This window comes from Toxoplasma gondii, chromosome VIIb, assembly GCF_000006565.2.
Source record: "Toxoplasma gondii ME49 chromosome VIIb, whole genome shotgun sequence".
NCBI classification, from domain to species: domain Eukaryota; phylum Apicomplexa; class Conoidasida; order Eucoccidiorida; family Sarcocystidae; genus Toxoplasma; species Toxoplasma gondii.
This window is the reverse complement of record NC_031475.1, coordinates 4,271,901-4,292,814: the sequence shown is the minus strand read 5'-3', so window position 1 is coordinate 4,292,814 and position 20,914 is coordinate 4,271,901. Positions and strand designations below refer to the sequence as shown.

The 20,914-nt window shown below is 50.1% G+C and overlaps 4 protein-coding genes across 4 annotated transcripts; 3 read left to right on the top strand and 1 right to left on the bottom strand.

The window, feature by feature from the left end:
• Positions 1–2,193: 2,193 nt before the first annotated feature.
• Positions 2,194–5,126, top strand: TGME49_257000 (hypothetical protein; the record flags this gene model as incomplete). The annotated part of the gene is made up of 3 exons (XM_018781128.1): positions 2,194–4,077; positions 4,185–4,824; positions 4,891–5,126. 3 exons carry the CDS (start codon positions 2,194–2,196, stop codon positions 4,995–4,997), a joined length of 2,631 nt encoding a protein of 876 aa, XP_018636963.1. The 3' UTR covers positions 4,998–5,126.
• Positions 5,127–5,626: 500 nt separating this feature from the next.
• Positions 5,627–10,262, bottom strand: TGME49_257010 (sporozoite developmental protein). The gene is made up of 10 exons (XM_018781129.1): positions 8,782–10,262; positions 8,660–8,726; positions 8,429–8,604; positions 8,222–8,369; positions 7,287–8,166; positions 7,039–7,225; positions 6,300–6,977; positions 6,136–6,244; positions 5,910–6,080; positions 5,627–5,839 (listed from the first exon to the last, which is right to left on the bottom strand). Exons 1-9 carry the CDS (start codon positions 9,460–9,462, stop codon positions 5,935–5,937), a joined length of 3,072 nt encoding a protein of 1,023 aa, XP_018636964.1. The 5' UTR covers positions 9,463–10,262; the 3' UTR covers positions 5,627–5,839; positions 5,910–5,934.
• Positions 10,263–10,397: 135 nt separating this feature from the next.
• Positions 10,398–15,210, top strand: TGME49_257020 (hypothetical protein; the record flags this gene model as incomplete). Its single annotated transcript, XM_018781130.1, has 11 exons — positions 10,398–10,910; positions 11,073–11,245; positions 11,349–11,433; positions 11,563–11,693; positions 11,864–11,984; positions 12,406–12,536; positions 12,894–12,999; positions 13,397–13,546; positions 14,018–14,140; positions 14,441–14,507; positions 15,116–15,210. The coding sequence occupies exons 1-11, from the start codon at positions 10,878–10,880 to the stop codon at positions 15,208–15,210; spliced, it is 1,215 nt and encodes a 404-aa protein (XP_018636965.1). The 5' UTR covers positions 10,398–10,877.
• A 1,608-nt stretch (positions 15,211–16,818) lies between these two features.
• Positions 16,819–20,887, top strand: TGME49_257030 (hypothetical protein; the record flags this gene model as incomplete). Its single annotated transcript, XM_018781131.1, has 6 exons — positions 16,819–18,177; positions 18,628–19,189; positions 19,344–19,480; positions 19,875–20,029; positions 20,295–20,408; positions 20,795–20,887. Exons 1-6 carry the CDS (start codon positions 17,706–17,708, stop codon positions 20,885–20,887), a joined length of 1,533 nt encoding a protein of 510 aa, XP_018636966.1. The 5' UTR covers positions 16,819–17,705.
• Between the last annotated feature and the right edge of the window lie 27 nt (positions 20,888–20,914).

Sequence of the window (20,914 nt, the reverse complement as noted above, 5' to 3'; positions counted from 1 at the left end):
CAGGCCGTGCGTTCCCGCACAGCCTGCAAGTCCGCGGGGTAAGAAAGAGGTATCCCTTCCCTTCAGACAGTCTTTTCTCGAACCATTGTGGATTTAGAATACGAAGGGTTTGCTGTACTGCAGCACTACCAGTCATTTTGGTCGGCACCAACAGAGTTAACCAAAAACTTAAAGGGGAGTTTTTGCGGCAGTGTTAAGCTTCCTTGACGGCCTCTCTCAGTGTTTGCCCGTGCCGTATTTCGTTTACGTTCCGCAGGGTATTACCTAAAACGGGCGTCGGTTCAGATTGACGAGGAATGCGCTGTAGGTGTGTATGGATGTAAAAATTTCACGAACAATACGATGCCGCCTCCATTCACCACAGTTGCAGAGTGCCTCTTAGAGAAGCCCTGAAGGTCCGACTGATTCCCACCCGGCGGTTGCTTGGGTGCTCCGGAATCCCTACTGCTGCATCAAGAGCAGTTGATCGATTTCGCTACACACACAAATACTTCATAAACCCTTGGTATAGCTTTGTGGCTGAATTTCTGGGACTCTCTGGCACTGACGTTTCCGGAAGGCATGCATTTCATTGCTGGTGTGGCGGTTAGGTAGCAGAGAGGAAAGAATGTTCCACCGAAAGCCGTATAGTACTCTGCTCAAACTCAGGAATCTCGCGGGTTTTCTGTTTCCGCCAAAATGTGGTCAAGACGAGTTGGGACGATTTTGGTGGGACCGATACAGATTCAGCTGTGTTCTCGCCGAATGATTTTAGCGAACACCTTCGATCCGTGGCGTCACCGCAACAGTGAACTCACAGAAACGTTTCTGAAGGAGTAATATAATTAGCGATGCACGTGTCTTAATGCTGCTTGAGACCACACTAAAGTTCGTCTTTAACTCTCCTTTGAAAGTCGCGCATAAAGTTTCAACTGCTGGTGTCAGGCGACTAGAGTAGGCTGGCGTGTACTCAGCTGCGTGTGGCCGTGTTATGTATGTAGCGTCGTAAACACACAAGGTCCAAAAGATTGAGTCTGTCCGTGTTCGCAGATCCTGCGAGACATTTCTTTCACAAGAGCATCCGTTTCTCTCAGCACACTCAACCACAGTTTCATATGCGCTTCTGCCCCCGTCAGAAGTTGAGTTGATCGGTCTCGCTGAAAAAGAACAGCATAAGTCCAAGGTCCTCATCAAGACCATGACCCCAGGAATGTTACGTTGTGTCAAGCACGTCGAAACCTCTTGAAGGACAGGTGGCTGTTGACTTCAAATGCTCCCCGTGGAAATAGAGTAAGTCATTGGATTCTGTTTGTGGCTGGATCTCTTATTGGTGTCGGACAGAAATGCACGATCAGCTCCTGAAACGTCGTTAGTATCGCCAGATGCAAGAGGTTCTCAAGAGCAATTCGACAACATATGATGTGTTTCTCGTGGTTCTTTTTTCACGACGTCCCATGGGCGTTTTATTTACCGCATCCGTTCATTTTCTGTGTCGTGTTGCCCGGAAGCGTGGGACAGCATGCAATGGGAGAACTAGTCTTTTTTCCCTAACTTTCATTTCTCTTTTCAATCTGTCCTATGCGTGAAATGGCGATCGTCATTTTGGTTTCTTTTATGTTCTTCCTTCGTTTTTTCCATATTTGCGCAACCGTCCCGTTGTGCCAGGGACGGAGGCCCTTCTGGCATCCTTGATGCTTTTCTTTGCTAGACCATAACTGCCGCATTCTGTTTTGAAGGATCCCCGTTCTACGTATGCGTTAATGGACTGCCCAGCATTGTATCACCTTTCCATCGCGGGTGATCGTGACGTATTACACTGATAATGCATGGCAATTGTTTTCGCTGAAAAGAGTGGCGTATCCCAAGCAGTCACCGTCTGTTGATTTTCAAACACGGTCGAGCGACGATATCGAAGGCTTTGCTACTATTCGTCACACTTAAGGTGCAATACTAGTAGTTTGCCGTCTTCGGAAGAAAATAGTGTTGGTTATCGGCGGTGTATTCAGAAAACCGTCTCTCCTTTATTCGCCCTCTCTTGCGCATTTATCACAGACAAAACATATAGGATCACATATCTTTGCTACCTGTTTCAGGTGGGGGCGATCATTCTCAAGAGAAAGTCCCATTTCCTTGAGACGCTTTTATGCCCATTCATCCAGGGTCACAAACCAGTAGGCGGTGAGGCCTCGGGTAACAGGCTCCGAGATCCCCACAATGCAGGTAAAGACATACTTCATAGGTTGCCTTGCCTCATTCCAACGAAGAGCTGCCACCAACTCGAACGTTGATAACGGTGGATGCCGACAGGGAAGTGAACATGTCTACGGCAAATCATACAAACAACGAATTCCTCCATTTTGGTCACAAGCTCTAGATTGTCTTCTGTCGACGCGGAAAGTGTGGTTGACAATTTTATCCGCTCTCGTCCCTCTTTTATTGTTCGTTGGCCTGAGTCCGTACGATGCCAAGTTCAGGTGTCTTTACATCATCCTCGTGGTTATCTTCAACTGGCTCAGCGCGGCAAACGACGCAGTGGTCGTCGCTCTCTATCCTCTGGTCCTTTGTCCCCTCCTGGGAGTGACAGGGGTGAAGACCCTAGCGCAGGCCTACTTCCGTTCAGTGTCTTTTCTTATGGTCGGGACTTGTCTTCTAGGCGCCTCTTTCACACGAACAGGTTTGGATAAAACCGTCGCTTCCCTGATTCTAAACAAGTCTGGCTCAGATCCGGCGATTCTATGTCTGGCACTGATGATGACATCATTCCTGTTGTCAATGTGGATCAACAACGCAAGTGCAACAGTGATTTTGACTCCAATTGCGGGCAGAATTGTTAGCGAATGGGGCAGACTCAATAACCGCAAGAATCACGTAGCACATCGGCATCAAATCGAGCACCTGTCTCAACTCGCTACAAATAATGAATACAGGGGCGGCTCCGTGGCCCCTGCAGAACTTTCCCTGGAGCTTCCTAGTGAATCGGCAGCCACTTCCCCTTCAGCAACACAAGAAACAACGCTGCCAACCGATTCAGGCAGACGCCTTCCTCCTGCGGCAGACCACACTTCCAATTCCCCAGAAAACCAAGATATCATTAACGTAGAAAAACTACGTCTGTATTCTACTGGAGAACCGCAAGAGACATGGACCTACCCACCTGCAGAAGGGTCTGTTGAGGTCCACCTAAGGAGCAGCCCTGCCATGGCAGACGACACGATCTCTATGGCAAGCAGCAAACGCGACAATGTGAAGGAAGCCGCAACAGACACAGAGCGTTTCCCTCAAAATCTACGTCATATCCGCAACATGATGTACATTGGCCTCGCATACGCTGCCACACTTGGGGGAATTTCTACCCTCAGTGGATCTTTTGTTAACCTTATCCTTGTGCAACTTCTCGAGACCTCGTACAAGTTCGGCCAGTCCGCAGAACTGTCCAACCCTGTCACTGTCGGCAGCTGGATGGCATTTTCGTTTCCCTTTGCACTGCTGACTGCCACTGGTTCCTGGTTTGTTTTAGGTTGCCTGTGGCTCGGAGTCCGCCCAATGCTTCGGACAGTGTCCCGTCTGCCTGTCAGGGTAATTCATGGTATTGGCTCGAGTCTTCAAAGATGCGGTAGACGCGTTCGGAATCTTATGGGTAAAATTTGGTCAGCAGGGCTGGCAGTACAAAGCTGGTACCGTCTGAGACCTCGTTATGCTTGCGTGGAAGGTTCCCGCGCTACCCTGGCAACCCCTGAACTCTGTTCGATCCAAACAACACAACCTGGAGATTTGACGGCCACCGGCTCGGCCGGTGGCAGTGTCAGCTCGAGCTCTGACGCGAGTAGGAGTCCAGATGAAGCTTGTTGTAACCAGCAGATAGAGGGACCAGCTTCTTGCACTCTGAACTTCGCGCAGCTTGAGGTGCTGGCCTGCCTTTTCCTCTTGATCGCCGTCTGGCTCACCCGGGTCAGCCTTCCGGGCGGCAAGCCAGGATGGGCCTCACTGTTCCCAGTCGGATATGTAGACGACGCGGTTCCTGTGCTATTTATTGGCATCCTATTTTTTTTCCTCCCTCTTGAGGCACCAAACATCAGATGCTGGGGAAGAAATCGAAAGGTGAGCCTTTCCTCTTCATCTGATCAAAGCCTGAGTATCCTGGCAGACATCGTTTCAACGTGAAATTCGTATGTGGACGTTCCTGCTGTGCTGTGTCGTTCTTTCAGAGGAGTGTGCAACACGTGAAACAAAATACCGGGAGAGGGGGAAGTTTCCCCGCTGCGGTTACCTCCAATGGAAGACAGGATGCCTCGGTAGCGCGTGTGGATGGCCGGCGGGATCAAAATTCTGGTTCATCTGACGCTGTGCTTCAGCGCACACCCGCGGGGACAAGAAAAGTCCGGCAAAAGAAGAAAAACCGCCGCAGTTCGTACACGCCTATTCTGGTGTACTCGTATGCGTCCAAGCACATTGAATGGGGAGCGCTTTTGCTTCTTGGTGGAGGTTTCGCTCTCGCCACGTCGATCACCGAAACCGGGCTTGACAAGTGGCTGGGTAGTGCTCTCCTGGGGCTGGGCAACCTCAGCCCTCTCGCATTAGTCTTTTGCGTGGTGCTGATCACATCGTCAGTGACGGAGATCATGAGCAATACTGCAGCAGCTAATGTGTTGCTACCAATTCTCGCTAGCGTCACGAGCAGCATCCCTTACAATCCGCTTCTCATGGTTTTACCAGCAACAGTAAGAGACACCAAATTCCGGATAGTTGCTGAAAGAGCTGCTCACAGAGACTGGTGGACGGTATCGTTGGTTCATGCATCTTTTCTCAGGTTCCTCCCGTTATGCGTTTCGTCGTGTCTCTTCGCAGGTTGGCGTTCAGCTCTCCTTCATGCTCCCAATAGGCACAGCACCCAATGCCATAATTCTGAAACAGGGACGCATCCATTCCATGGATCTTTTCGTCAGCGGATTGCTTGTCAAGATGGTATCTGTATCTTTGATTATCCTGGCTATGTTTACCTGGGGGAGCCTTTTGTTTGACGTTAATTCAAGGCCTCTCTTGTCTGTGTAGGGCTTCGTGCCACGGTCAACAATATTGACTTGGTACGCACTCGCTGTTTTGACCGATTGCTATGCAGACATTATTTTCCTCAACCACTGTACCAAGGACGGTATGGTTATGTTGCCGCCGACTGTGTTGCAACGCAGGATAATTTCTCACTGTTGGGTGTCGACCCATGTCGCCCATACTTCTCATAGTCGGCTGGAGTGGCACAGTGGCCCAGCGAAAACATAACTGTTTGATTCTTGTTACGGTTGCTTTGTCATCGAAGGCAAATGTTTGATTCTTTCTTCACACGATACTGACCCCATTCAGTGAAAGTAAGGTACCCGGCGCTCGAGACTAGGAGACTACGTTGTGGCAGATACATTTTCTAAAGTGTGTATTTCTTAGCAGGTGGTGGAGCTTCGGTATGCCCGAAGCCGGCATCCACATACTGCGGCAACTACAACTTCAAGTAGACAGCAATCCATGTTGCTGATTTGCCAAGGTTTATTCATACCGCGCTGTGCATGTACACTCACTGCGAGGGTGGGACTTGTTGCTAAACGAGTTCAGTCATTTTTGACCTTGAATTAGCTCGTTGGGTCATAATGTGCGGCGTCTGTGCCATTCGAGGAGCTTTAAGAAAGGGATTCTGACAATCCCACATTTGTAATGGGGCAAGAGTATGACTGAGGATAGAAAGAAACAAACGCGTAGTACAATAAAGAGAGAGTCCAATGTTTTAAGACAGAGGCCAAATGAACAACAGCATGCGCCTCCTACCAGCACCTAGCACAGACAGCTCCACGCAGGGGAATGTGTACGAGTTCAAAATCTTGCGCAAGCGAAAAAAGGGTAAAATGTCACAACTACCTATGTCGGGGATAGAGGATCGTTGAACTCACAGTACTGATTTCAGGGAAAGCCGTGTTACATTTCCTCTTCCAGTCTCAACAGCATCCTGGGTGACAGTTCACAAACGGTCACCTGAGGATAAAACCCTGCTGCGTTATGGAATTGAGAGACGGTTTCTTCGTCCAGGTTTTCTAAGGTCAAGCCTTTCCGATGTTTTTGTCCTGATTCAAAGGGAAGTCTCGCAATGAGCAATTTCACACGATCTGACAAACGTACCTTTGGATCTCTTGTGGGCGAGAGACTCCCTACGCTCGTCTAGGAGCGACTCCTGCCCAATGAGCGTTACCTCCTGTGCAGGTTGTAGGCTTGCTACGAGTTTAACAACCTGCTGTCAATGATTTGTTGAGGCAAGGCGTTACGTGATTCAGCACAAAACCTACAAGACGGCGTGTGGGTTCGAGCAGTTTCGTGTATGTCCGGCTCAGTTGCTTTCGGTTGAACTCGGTGTTTAAGTATATCAATTCAAGATCTCGTTTATTAAAACAATGCCCATGATTAGCAATCTGGCCCCAGGACCTGCCGAACTCCTCGTAAAACGTTTCCGTCGGTTTCTCGAGTTCGGCTCGAGCAGACTCTTTCCAGTGGTCCAGCTCCCCGTCAGATATTGACTGAAGGTGATCATTCATCTTCCATAGTTCCTTGTCAATAAGATCAGCAATCTCGTCTGGATGCTTTCTTGAACCCTCCAAGACGCAACGCAAACTCTCAACAGATGAGTCGATGTACGACCTGGCCCCGACGATATAGCCAAGCTGCTCCTCCGTTCGGAGACGATCGAAAAGCCTTCTGTTTAGCATTTGACCTAATACAGCAAGATTAACCCTTTCTTCAATAGAAGGGACGCCAAGTTGATACTGCACTACAGTCGCGTGGTTAACGTCTTTGGGGATGGGATTGGCAATCAGAGCCTCAATCGGCGCCCTTTGGTCCACGACAAGGGATTGTGCGGCATCTTTCATCGGTATCTGTGTGAATCCAGAATCCTGTAGAAAAGACTGAACGACAGAATTGGCATCCGCTTTATCTATGTTGCCCATAATAAACGCGTCTGCGTGGACCTGTAACGAAGCGCACATATTGCTTTTTGCGCAACAGAGTGCGAAAAGGCATCGAGCTTACTGCTTTGAGGTCACGGAATGTCTTGAGGGTCTCGTTCAGCGAAGTAGAACTGCTTTTGAGCAAGCGTAGAAGATCTTTTCGGCTGTTGGCATCGTTCCTGAGCAAGACAGATGCAGCTGCAATGGCATGCTCATATGCCACCTGGGAAGCAGAGTCCTCCAATTCCTCAATCATCCTCTGTTTGATTCTGAGGTGTGCACGAAAAATTCGCAAACACTTACTTCATCATTTTCTTCATGGTGACTTACCTATCAAAACGGTCCTGTTCTACTTGCGGGTCTTGGATTTTTGACGCAACAACCGCCATCACCTGCCGTAGCTGTTTTGGCGTATAGGCAGCAAACGCCAATAAAAGACCGTCGCCCGAGACTCCGACGCTGTGGGAGATACCACACTGTTTAAGATCGACTGTTTCCTCGTCTAGCTGCTCGGCGAGGGCCGCCATCAACAAAGTCGCCTGCGTCCTGGATGCCATATTTGTCCGGCTTCGTTGTGTCCTCGCTTTTATGTTGGCATGTACTCGCGGCACCGGCAGAGTCCCTTGGCCCTGCCACCAGACGGCATGCCCACCAGATGTGTTACTGTCGCCCAGCAGCTCAGGAATCGACATTCCACCAAGAGCTGGTAGCAGGTGGAGATCTTCTGGTCGAGGAACATGTTTTAGTGCTGGTGGGATTTTGTAGGCGCCAGGTGATGGCGTCACGGTTTCAAGCCTCCTGCGCTGCTCCTTTGGCAGGTTAGTGATCTTGTACTCAATGCCGTAGAACGGTTCCACATCGAATGAGTCATTGTTACGCTTGAACTGAGGGTCTGCGAAGGCGATTATTGCATGATCTGAAGTCATTTTATCCAGCAGCTGGTTAACAAATTGGGCGTCAGGGTCCACCAGCAGGCTGTCACCAGCGAGAACGTGATAAGGCTCATAGGTGAGTAGATTATGCGCCAGGCGTGCAACCTCGTTCATCGCAGGCGGATCCGGCTGTGAAGTGTGGAAATCTACCAGAGACTGCTCAGATATAGATGATATCGTTTTTGAATCGACGCCTTCGTTCTTGAGCAAGTTAATGTAACTGAACACCTCTTCCAGCACCGCACCTCTCTCGGATGCGCCTTTGCTTGCAAGATCGACTGAAACGAAAATGAATGTTGACGCCATGAACATGCTGCCCACGCACACACTTACCCTTGACTGCGAATAGTGTGCTAACCGATGTTCTGTCGGCTACCACTGATACTTCATCAGCAAGTCCCATCGTCCTTAGTCGCTTCGACAACGAACCGTCTCCGCTATACTCGAACAAGTATGTCAGAATACCTGTCGGTTGTTTCTTCTATCGGCGGGGTTGTGCTGCAGCGTCTTGATAAAATGAGGTTTGGATTCATTGCTTACATAGGAGGTGATTGTAGGTGGAAGACTAAAGGCGACCCACAGTGACGACTCGCCTCCCACGCTTTGCAGATGGATGAATTTGCCGGTGTTTGAGAGATCAAATGGTGGTGTTCGGTCATAGTCCACTCCCGGACACTGATCAAAACCCAAGAAATTCGGGTTGCCAGAAGTTACATCTGCGATTGTCAATCTGTCCGCATTAGTACGCGAAGCACCATACGCCATCCTTACCCTCGAAGCTTTTCCGCAGCAGTGTCTCTTGCTCAACGAGGGAACGAGGTGACATTATGACGACAGCCTGTTAGCCGACGAAGGATTTTATACGTTAATGCATCGCAGTGGCAAGTGCCTACCATGTTTGATGCGCAGTAATACTTCTTGTGAAAGTCTTTCAGACGGCTGACGACATTAATGCCTTTTCGTTTTGGAGCCGTGTTTAGTGTTTCCAGATTTCCTGTGGCAAATCTGGAGAGCGGTCCCTTGGCAAGCGAACGGATGGTGAACCAGGTTCTCTCCTCGTCGTTGGGGACGTTCTTCTGGTGTTCAGAATCGACAGCATGCGCTTCCCGTTCTTCGTACTCGGGGTTGAACAACGGCGACTTGAAGAACTGGGAAAATCGGTCAAGTGCATCTTCTAAATATTTGTCTGAAACCTGGTTAAAAAAGACAGTTTTCTCTTCGTCTGTGTATGCATTATTTTGACCACCGCGTTCGCTCATGAATTTGTCATAGCTTTCAGGCTCTGGATGTTTACTTGTTCCGAGAAACAACATGTGCTCTAAAAAGTGAGCCAGGCCGGGAAGATCTTCAGGGTCATACAAACTGCCGGTATTAACCGCAACAGAATATGCCCCTTCAGTCGTCTTCGGATGGTGGATCGCTAAACATTGCATGCCATTGGGAAGTTGGAAATGATGAAAGTCTCGGTAGTCCGCACCCGGCTTGAGAACTTCTCCACATACACAGCCGACAGCTAATACGCAGGAACACAAAACAAGCAGTAGTTTCTTGATCATCTTGCTGAACCGACACATGATTGAGGGGAAAAGGAGGCAGCAATGACGACAGGTTTCTCTGCCTCACAAATTGATCGGGAGGGGAAAACAAGTTACACAGTTGTCCAATCCAACCAGGACTCTCTGGTGTACGTACAGAACATTTTAAAGATGGTATGGCAGCACCAGCCTGACCAGAAGAATAGCGTGACAATGCTTGGCGGATCCTGAGCTAGCTACACTGTAATGCCAGGATGTTGGAAATTCAGTGGGAAATCGTCGCAGTCTCCCTCTACACCGTGACAGGCAGTAATCAAGCACTGCGAGAGGTTCGAAGCATCACCGACGGCGGTCAATGTTGCACGTTATTTACTGCCATAGGGAGCAAAACGATCCAGTACTGTTACTCTTTGGCGTAGTGCTGGACTTGAGACCCAGCCTTCTTCTTCCAAACAGATTTCATGATGAATCTAAAAATCGCTTGCTTGCTTGGCATTCAGCCGTTAAGTGGCGATTGCCGGTCCCAAATGCGGCCCCGGACCGCCGCGAAGCCACAGCAGCCTGGGCGGGTTACAACTACTCTACAATTACTCCACTCTGGGTGCTGCTCTCACACCAAACGGAAGCTCCTCACTAGATTGCAGCTGTCCCGAACAAGCCTTATTTCTTGGACTTTCTAGGGTGTCTACCAGTTCCGCGTCCTCGTCTGTTTCCCTGCAAGTATGGAAACTGACGGTCCCGCAGGTCGGCAGTTAGCGTCCAAGAACTAGCCGGTTGGAATTCCTATGAGTCAAATCCCACAGGCGACTTCACCAATTTTTTCACTGCCATAATATACTGGTATGCGAGTTACATGATGCCTCACGCTCTCCTTCAAGTTCTTTACTTGAGTACCCGGTGCATGCGGTGGACCCGCCACCAAGCCAGCACATGCATGCTGAGGCGTTTTTGAAAAAATATTAGTCTTGCTCACGCGTTCTCGTCGAACAAAGTGTGTAAGTTGTGGACGTTTCACTCCGCTCAGTGAGCAACGGAGAGCGTACGCAGAAATGGATGGAGAGTCCAAGAAGCATCGGTAATGATGTCTTGATAAAACTGGGAACAACGAAGATCGACCCCCAGTTTCCGTGTTCTGTGGATTTGTGAGAGTGTCCTCCGCAACCAATCACAGAATATTGTAAAGGACCATGTATATCTTACAAGAAGCGTGAATAAAACCAAGCCATGTGGCTTTTCTGAATCCGCCACCGTATGCGGAGAGCTATGGACACCTGGACACACCCGGACTGGATGGAACTTTACCTCATGTGTAACGCTTCTGATAAAGGGCGTGCCTGCTCCAACTATGCTCTCCCGTGGGTAATGTAGATTTTTAGGAACTTCTCTGGACATACCATCTCATTTGTTTCGTTTCAAGGGGCACTTATGCCGTCGTCTTCCAGCCGCTGAACCAAATGGCGTCGGACAGTCGTGACGTTCTAACTCTGGTAGGTTCGGTTGCTTCGCCCCATTGGAAACCACCCATTACGGTTCTGGTAAATATTTGATTGTCCAGATTGTCCAGGTGATAACGGCAAGGACGCTTGAGACGACGAAATCCGGATGTCGAATCTCTTTTCGTCTGGCTTGCGCTTTCTGTGTTAACGCAGAAAGTCATGAGGCTGTCGCAGCCTTCCATCTACGCCGAGCCATGGCCACTGCTCAGGATTGATGAGGTGACATCTGAAGATCAATCGGTAAAGAAGAAACTGGAACGAGAGAGGGTGTGCGTTGAGCGAGCCCTCGAAAGCACGCACGCGCTGCTGTTGCCTGCATCGCAGGGGTAAGAAAGCACCAGGCCCGGTTGGCAGCTGCGGGGTCACTTGTGCAAATTGGGTAACTCTGAACATCTGCTCTCCTTCTTTGTAAACTGTGGTCATGCTCAGGAGAATTTTTAGCGGCGAGACCTTCAGCGCATACATCAACATTTCCAACTCGTCGAACGCCCAGGCTGTGAACGTGATCATCCAGGTCCGCTGGGATGGGATACGGCATACCGTGAAGCGAGATAACTCCAGCCTTTCTGCTCTGTTTTGGTCCTGTGCGTTTCAAAGCCTTGTAGAGTTTAGCCTTTGTAATCTCAACCTTCGTTGTTTGCAGGTAGAACTCTCGATAGGGCAGAAACGTGACCTACTCTTCGACAATTCACAAGATCCCATTCGAAGCCTGACCCCGGGAAACTCTTTTGACTGCACTATCGTGCATGAGCTTACAGAGTCCGGGACGTACACGTAAGATACGACTTTAGAGCGCAGATACTTGCTCTTTTAGTTGGGGACCTTTGTGGGGTGAATTAAAGCTACAGTTTAATATGGTTGTTCAGTTGATAAAGATTGCTGAACGCACTTTTACCCTGAAACCATCGTTTGCCGCGGTCTGTTGCTCCTCTTTGTTCGGCCAGGCTTGTTTGCGCAGTTTCACATTACCTGTCGGCGGTGGGAGAGCAAAAGTCTTTTAAAAAGTCCTTCAAGTTTGCGGCCCACCCTCCGTTCGGCGTTGGGCACAGAGTTGTCCTCCTTCAGGTGAGCACCCCTGCCTGTTTACTCGAGACAAGTCGTGCTTCGGCTAAACGCACGCACACGTGGGCATCCGTTCAGAAGGGGAGGTACCCCGCAAAATGAGATGAGCGGCGAGGCTCGGCCATTGCATAAATCATGTATGAAAGATGATTCGCGCGGTCATATGAGAGCGACTGACATTGTTTGCGAAGGAAACTTATAGTTTCAGACCAGGAAGAACTCTGCCAGTTCACTGCAACGTGGTCTGCGACCGAGTCTTGAACAGCGCTTTTCAAACCCGTCTGTATTCAACTCCACCAGCTATTGTAGTGTATCGAGATGCGTTCCCATAATGTCCGCAGGCGGCGAAACTGGGGACGACAGCAACGGGCCGCGTCATTCTGTCGGTTCTGGTGGACTCGTTGCTTTGCGATGCCTCTTTCAGGGTCGTGCTTTCGTCGAGTGCTCCGTGGAAAACGTATCTCAGGAGGCCGTCTACTTAAGTGACGCGTCGATCTTCTGTGTTGAAGACATCGAAGGTGTTCGGCTGGATAGTGGACCTCCGTCTGACGGCAGGTAAGTGCTTCCCCAGCATGTTTGGTCGAGGATGAAAGACCATTTCAGACACGTCTTCTCCTAGTGCAGTAAGATACGTTTTGAGGTTGTAAATTCCCCGATAAACTGCAAGTTTGAGGTTCCGCGTTCCGGCTTCGAAACAGCTTAAAACCAACTACTCAGGCGGACTGTGGTATCGGGGGAAGAATTATTGAACTGTGCTATAGGGCGAAGAGACCTTGAGTAATCGGTCGGAGGGTGTGTCCTTTTACCAGCTAGTTTCTCGGTACTCAATTATGTATTGCTGTGCTCCCGACGAACTGTTTTAGTGAATAAGAGTTTTTGCGCGTGTACAAGACATACCTGTTAACTATGCAGGAACCACAACGGGCTACACTACTTCAAGCCTCATGACCGGTACAACTTGGTCTTCTCGCTGACGCCTACAGCTACAAAGCTGGGTGAGGATCCCAGTTTTATCCGGGTATGCTCCCTGTTCGAGCGGACAGGATCGTCTTTCAATCACTTGCGTGCGGTATGTTTCCAACATAGCAGCGGTTTGGAGATACCTGTGTGACAAGAGTGTCTTGAGGAGATGCGTGGACTTCCAGAGGGCGGTGGATTTTGTGCACAATACATTAACTGAGGGCGAGACGTGTGTTCGCAAGCAGCACGAGAAAATGTAGCGAGACGTTAGAGGAAGTGTGAGCGTTGGCGATGGGGTCTCCTGTCAATCTCAGCTCTACGGACACCTCAAATTTGATGGGAAGCCTCATTGCCTTTCGCGCACTAACGGTTTCCCAACTGTTCCCCTGAATGTGGAAGAACGCCATCGCGCCAAATTTCCAGTGTTTGCGTTCTGAAACCTGCCACATTTGCAGCGGCTTCCCGTTTTAGGGCAGCTGGCGTTGGAGTGGCGCACGTCAACAGGAGGAGCCGGATGCATGCACGAATACACTCTTACAAACTCGTTGGCGGAGAGTTCCAAACCACTGAGTCTTCGTGTTGTCTCTTGTCCGGCTTCTGTTCAAGTAAGTGCGCTGATGTTGTGGAGCTTGTCCACGCGCAAGTGCATGACGCGAAGTCGAAAGAAGGGTTTGACCAGGAATGGTTTGTTTTGGCCATGCCGTTTCTGCCTCTATAAACTTTCTGAGAACTCGTCATCGAGCACTTTGGCAGTGCTAGAGAGCCGGGATCTGGATTCTGTTTTTCGCCGTAACAGACCACCGATGGCGAGAGGTTTCAGTCCTCGCTGCTACCTGCGGAAGCTGTTGCAAGCGAATCCGGCCGCGATTGCGTCGATTTGTGCATCTGAGTTGATGCTGGGTTACCTGTGTTAGACGCCAACTTCCCGACTATATATCCATTTCCTTTGAAACATTCCTTGCTTCTTGCGTTTAGTATAAACTCAAAGTACGAAACGCCATGGCGGGCGCTCTGAAGCCCTCAGACAGGGAACACTTGTGTGAGACAAGTGTGTTGCTGGCTGCCTTGATGCGTAGGTTGAGAGGCCTTTCCAAGTGGAGATCGAGGTTTCTGCACACGTCGAACAAGTTTTCTGCCCAGTCCTCATTTTGAGACCGTCCGACCTCGAACCGTTTGTCATTCAAGGGTCTACCACCAGGGTGAGTCTTCAAGAAATTCCAACCGTGAACTGGGTGCTCTCAGATACCCGTCTGCGAGAACTTAACCATAAAATTTTCGAGGGAGCAAAACTTGGACACACCTCGTTTTGTAGGCCACGACTCATCTGTTTTTCACGTCTCATGCTTGTAGAACAACTCCGCCATCCGGCGTTCAAAATATTTCGTTGTTTCTCCTTGTTGTGTGAATGCGCTCTAGGGCGGAATGCTTTCTGGTAAAACGCTGTCTTTCGTGCTGTGTTACCTACTGTCCTGTCGGGTGTTGCGATTGTCTGGGTTCAGCCGCTGGGTATCATCGACATGTTCACTCCGCGACGGTACATACTGGAAGCGGTGTGTTTGAGCCCGGGTAAGCAAAGACCGTAAAAACCACGCTTGTTCTGGGAATGAAACAAACGTCATGAGGATCACAAAAGTGGGTGAGCAGATAAGGGTACAATGAACACACCTACAGAGGGTGAGTGCTAGTGGCGCGTGTGTCCCAGTGTGGGTCACGCATGCTCCCAAATAGGAACGGAAGCCGGCTGAATTGCCAGTCGTGCGTGAGGAAAGAGGGCTCTCCTGTGAAGGGAGCAGTTCTCAGCTAAGTAGAAGATGCTTTGAGCTTTTGTATGACCGTAAAGAACTCTTGGGTGCCAGGTGGCGCTGCCGTTCCACACAGGTTCCCTGATGCTGACGTAGTCTCTTTTAAGATTTATCATCAGTTGCCAGCTCCGAAACTTTCCAAACAGTCAAATGCATATAGATCGGGTTTTCGCCTAGATGTTCTCCTCCTTTTCACCTGAGTTGTCCCTCCCGCTTCGTGTCCTCTGTTTCTGCGCTGGTTTTTCTCTCTAGATTCTTGTTTACCTTTGCTTCTTCGGCTGTCTCGCGGTATTGTTTTCGTCCCACGTTTCGGCGCATTACACCGTGACGTTCTGACGCAAGAGCTGCGCGGGTGTGCAACTGCTGCTACAGGTTTTCACTCAGTGAAAGGCATCATGGTATACGATCCTGACACACAGCAGACTGCGGATGCAGCGGACACGCTCTGCCAGGTTCTCGCGTTTTAAACGGGGAAGTAATAGTTTTTGATCATTCGTGTCTCCGGCGATGATCTCTGCTGGATCGAGACTCGCGGTATCAAGGAAACACGGCTATCGCATCCGACCACAGACGAATTCCGTTGGTTCTTGTTTGTTTACATGGATCGTGGGCGGACGCCAAGATCTGGACGGGTACCACTCTTCGCTCCAGCAACGTTAGTCTGTCGACTATTTTTCCGTTACCTGAACGAGAAGACGCACTCTTTGGGGAATCTGGAAGGCGAAAGTGATGTAGGATGATTTTTAGGCTTCCTGGTCAACAGTGATAATCTGAATTCAACTTGTAAAAAAACCACTTCACAAATTCGCGCTTGTTCACCTCTTGTGACAGCTTTTCGCATGTAATTTAAGAGGGCACAATGAATTTCTTGCCTGCCACGCACAAGCGCACGGCATGCAAGACTCTCCTGAACCGCTGCTGACAAGTAGAAAACTTGTCCAACAACGGAGGCGTAAATACGGTTTTAGGACAGAAAAGTGGTGGGCATCACCAACGATACTTTCGGTTTCTGTTCCCTATCCGTGTGCTCGAGCTGTGCCAGTGACCTGTATATAGATAGGAGGGGAAAATCAAGACAAGCGAGCGAAGAGAACAGTAGAACAGGAAGTGAAGAGAACGGATCTGAAAAATCCCACACATCGCGAACACACACTATTGGAGTTCGTTGTATTGCCCGAGATGACTTAGGTGGCTTACATACGAAAAACCATTGCTTCTCAAGCGCACTTCCACTAAATATGTAGCGTGTACGGAAAATGGAGAGACGGCGAAACGTCACAGATGTTCTCCAAAACGAAGATGACGGTAAGCCGACAACCACGGTTTGAGGGTAAGTTGGAGACTACAAAATTGTGGCGGTATCCGATGTTGTCCTCCCTTGCGGAGGTCGTCAAGGGAGAGGGCCAGTTCGCTTCTGACGTGGATCCTCATATGGTCCAAAAGAAACCAGCAGCACTTTCTGAATCGCTACGACCCCATCCTCTTCTGCCTTCAATGGCGCACCCGACTTTTTTGAGGGCTTTCGGGAAATGCTGCTTCCCACCTTGCCGCCCACCTTGTCAGAAGTCATGGGCCTCTGCGGATGCCTCATTCCATATGTCTCTTTGTCATGTGAGATAGCCCCTCTGGTGGACAGTTATATCACTGGCCTAATGGATGGACAGAGACATGGAAAACACAAGGTACTGGGTCATTAACCTTACCAGAGAAAGTCTATGAAAATTGTACGTTTCTTAAGTTTTAAAATACCAGTAGTGACCCTTGTCCGCGCTAGCACGGGCATCCGCTGTGGCGTTCCCAGACCGAGGCAGGGGCGACGGTCTGCATACAGCAAAGCCCTGACGCAACGTTAAAAAAAAGTATCTCCACCACCAGAAGGCGTCTATATACGCTGTGATTAGCCACATACTGAAGCGTTAGAGAAATATAAATACTGTCAGAGGCTTGCACTGAGACTTGCGTTTCCAACATGTGGCTTGCTATCTCACTTCCGATGTTCGTCTTCTTGGTACCGCCGCCTCTGCGAAAATTCCGCGGGAGTGACTAGCCACATGCAAGCTGGGTTCGCTGGAGCCATAAAAGCTCTAACATCATCGTTTTGTTAATGGCACAGCAGGTGCTGTCAAAAAAAGAAATCCCGATCTTTCCAGTACTGTGGAAAAACTGAACCTACGCAGTCCCGCCTTGCATGCTAGGGCCTCATGAGACACAGATGTACACCTTGGAAACGCCTGCGTTGCCGCAACCGGCTACAGTCACGAGACGTGAATGTGTTTTCACTTTTCTGTTTCGTTAATAACCTTTCAGACGATGTTGGTTTAATGCGACGGTGTGCTCTGCTTTTTCCGCGTATGGAATTGCCGTGCTGCAGTCTGAGGTGTACACGTCCTGCACACTGCTGTACAGTGAGTAGTGGACGCTTTACGTGGACGACCGCGTACATCTGAAGGACTTTACGAATGCCGTTTTGCGCAGATGCGCTTGTTTTTCGATGTTTCTTCCCCTCCTGTGCTTCCTCTGTTTTCTGAGAAAAGGAGAAAAAACTACGAGGTGGCACCCTTGTTCCCACTTCGCCTTCTACCACTCTCTGGTTTGCTCCCGGCAGGCTACCGGGTGTGTCTCTGGCCCCCCCGAGCCTAATAGGGATCAGGGTCGGTGAAAGGGTCTGGAAGAACGAAACAGTATATAACCTGCTGCACTCAGGTTTCCTCAGTTTTTCTTCAGTGTCACATTTCGGGTAGTGGAGTGACTGTGGTAGTTCCGGAAAATAAATTTGCACACGAGAGACGCAACACAAAACTAATGTGAGCAATACTTGATAATCCGTGAGGTCTGAGGGGCACCCGTCGACTAAGCCCTTGAACAAGGAAACTTTCACTTGCCCCTCACTTACGAAGGACTCCCTGAGCGTGCATTTCTTTCCCCAAAACGCTTCATAAACAAAGCCATTCTGCTACCAGTAATGAAGACGCGAGCAACTCGCAAACGAAGCCGCCCTGCGAAAGGTTCTTCCGCAGGCGCGCAGGCGGCCGACACTGACACGGCAGCGACGGAGACTAAGATGGAAAATGGGAGCGATGACTCGACGGGGACAGAAGTGGCGACCTTGAGAGAAGGTACCCGAAAACAAGCGGCGCGCGGTGAGAACCTAGACTGCGGAAGCAAGGGCGAATCCACGCCAACTGCAGGCACGCACGGTGGCTTTCAGGTACTCTCCTCACTACGTGAGAAATGGGTTTCTTGTCTAAGAACAGAATTGGGTCTGACACTGGCGGGACACTCAATGAGTGAGGTACCTGGTTCTTCACCAAGTCGCGCAGGCGCACCTAGCTGCGGAGTGCTAGAGCTCTGGGCTTTCTGCATGCATCTCGCTAATCAACGGAATGAAGACAAACCTGGACTAGCGCTGGAACCCATCGGCTTGAGACTGACAGGTGAGGACGCCGCGGTGGAGCTAACTCAGAGCCTAAGCACAGGGCTATGAGGGGCATCCGTTTGTTGCTGTATTCTCTGCACAACGGATACCCGCTCGCATATACCTCTGCTCGGGGGCTTGCATATTGGGGGCGGGATGAAGTGCATATTCACTTCCCTTTTTCATCTTGAGAATACCTGTTCTTGTTTTTGGCGTGACGATCGTAGCAGATTCTCATACTAATGCCCCACTATACACAACATGTTGTCTGCTCTAGTCTCGAGCAGGGTTGCCCCGACGCTCAGGTTTTTGAATTTCCTCTCACTTCGTTGCGAACTTTCTGAGAGCCATACTCGGTTACGTGGTATGAGATGCATTCTGCTCGGCCACCGTTCATGCGACTGGTCTTGGTTCTGCCTAGTTTAGTGTCACTTCGCTGCCGAACTCTGCTGACTCCCCTCGCTTTCAGGTGTTTTCGACCTTCTGGCGGAACAGGTTACGCCAAACGATGAGACTCTGCCCCGAAGAGGCCGACATTTCTATGACCTTCCCGAGTGTCTCCCTGTCCTGGATACGTTTTCTACGTCTTCTTCGTTGACACCCGAAGGCTACCATCTGTGTCTCTTCCGTGATCGTGAGGACCAACAGCCGCATGCAGTAGTCTCCAGTGTCCCTTCAGAGGGCCCTTTGTTTGCTGTTGTGTGCGCGGATCCGGAGCTTCTCACGCTCCCCGACCCCCCCGTCGTCTCTAGATCGGTGGAAGAACCACCGCGAAAGCAGAGAGGAAAGAAGACACGGAAAGCTGAAGGACTCGATGCAGATCAAGCTGCGAGCAAGGCGGAAGATGCACATGTGCCACTGCTTCTCTCTGCCGTTTTGCTGCACTGCGACCGTATTCTGGCCGCGTCGTCTACGCCAACGGCTCGCGCGAAGAATGGAACGAAGAAATCTCGCACGGTGGAAAAGAAAACTGAGCAAAGGAGTCAGGACCCTGAAACACAGCAGAATGAATACCATGTAGAAGAAGCAAAGTAAGCAGCTGCCATGGTCTCCAGAACAACGTGGAACACGTGGAGGAACTGCCCTACAGGTCCCCTCTCTCGATTCCGCGGTTTTCATGTGGCACGCTGGAGTTATTAGTGATTCGTTTCTTTCTCGTTCTATGATGTTTCGCTTGCCGTTTAGGAGAATTCGAAGTGCTCTTGTCAACTGGCTGAACGCAGAGCTAGCTGTTGGTGATGCGTCTCTCGCGCGAATTGAGGCTAACACACAAAGCTGGAAGCAGAAGCGAAAGAAGGCCGTTGTATCTTCAGATCTGTCAGGCAAGCCTAAAGAAGGAAGGGCACCCTGAAGGAGGGAGCCATGCGTGTCTTAGCTCTGATATGGCCTGGCATGTTCAGCTGGCGCGCACGCGCTTTTCAGAAAAACGTTTCCCATGTTTTTTGTGTTTCGGTTCGCGTCTTAGGATCTACGTAGCCTCTACGCCCGCATCTGGGCATCAACGCAAACACGTTGGGCAATAGCATAGATGCCTAACCGATCGGACAAGAGGGAGAAGTTGTGCAACTCTGCAGCGACGTCTATCCATGCAACTTCCTCGTGCCTCCTGTGTCCTCTCAGGCCAACTGCGCAGACGAGCTGTGCCGAGTCTGAGAGAACCAGTTACTGACCCTTTGGTTTTCATCAATTATCCGCCTGCTTGGTGTTACCTTGCAGGCTTAGGCGTGCTGGTACCGTATGACGCCGAGACGGAGACAGGGTACCGGAGTCTGGGATTCACAGATTCCGGCCTTAGGAAGACGATCCTGGCCATCAAAGCTGCCCCGAAGGAAGAGAGAGACATGCAACCACTCGACGAGCTCTTGAATCTTGTAAGGCTGTTCTATGTTTTCAGCAGAGTCCGCATACCAAGATGGCAGATGCTTTCTTTCTCCGTGCTGCACATATGCGTGCAACCTCCAGTACGAGGAAACTGTCGCTCCCGTTTTTTGTCCTCGAGTTCCAGCCTTGTGGTGTGTACAGCATTGGGCTGGACTCGTGTGTGGTGATATCGAAATCGTTTTGTCAATGGAAAACCGTTGTAGCGTGGCGAAAGCCTCTGATTTGCGGAGTGGTTACCGAGTACGGTGTTTTCAGGCAGGAATTGCAATGGATGAAGGAGACGTAGGGGCGGCTCTTCACCTAGGACGGAACCTCTTCCTTCTAGACGCGCCGAATGAGAAATGCTGCAGGATGTTGACGCCAGCAAAGGTGAGTTGCGGGCATTATCAGCGGCCGACATGACGTGGATTCTCGGTCGCAAGGCGCTGAGTGAGTCCACGATGGTGGAACTAGTGGACGGAATGCACTGGCTAGTACACGATCCGTGATAGTTAATTCGGTAGATCGTCTGTACCCTGCGAATCGTTAGGAAATGAACGATGTGGGAGATACGGTCAATCGACTGCAATGTCTGCACGGTGATGTGATCCGCAGAGAATAGGTAGAACATGCTCTTCAGGGACTGGGCGAAAAATTAGTTGTGGATAACAAACGGAACAGTCGATATTGCAAGACGACGCTCAGTCACTCCACGGAGATATCGATCCGAACCCGTAGTTGTACGCGTAATTCTATGCTTGTTTTGTTTTCCCCAGCTGCTTCTACGAAGTGCTTATTATTTGCTCGAGCAGCCTCACTTCGCTCAAGTTGTAGAGGTAGCTGCAGAGTTCAGAGCCGAGAATCGGTGATAGTGAAGATGCAAAGCGATTCAGCAG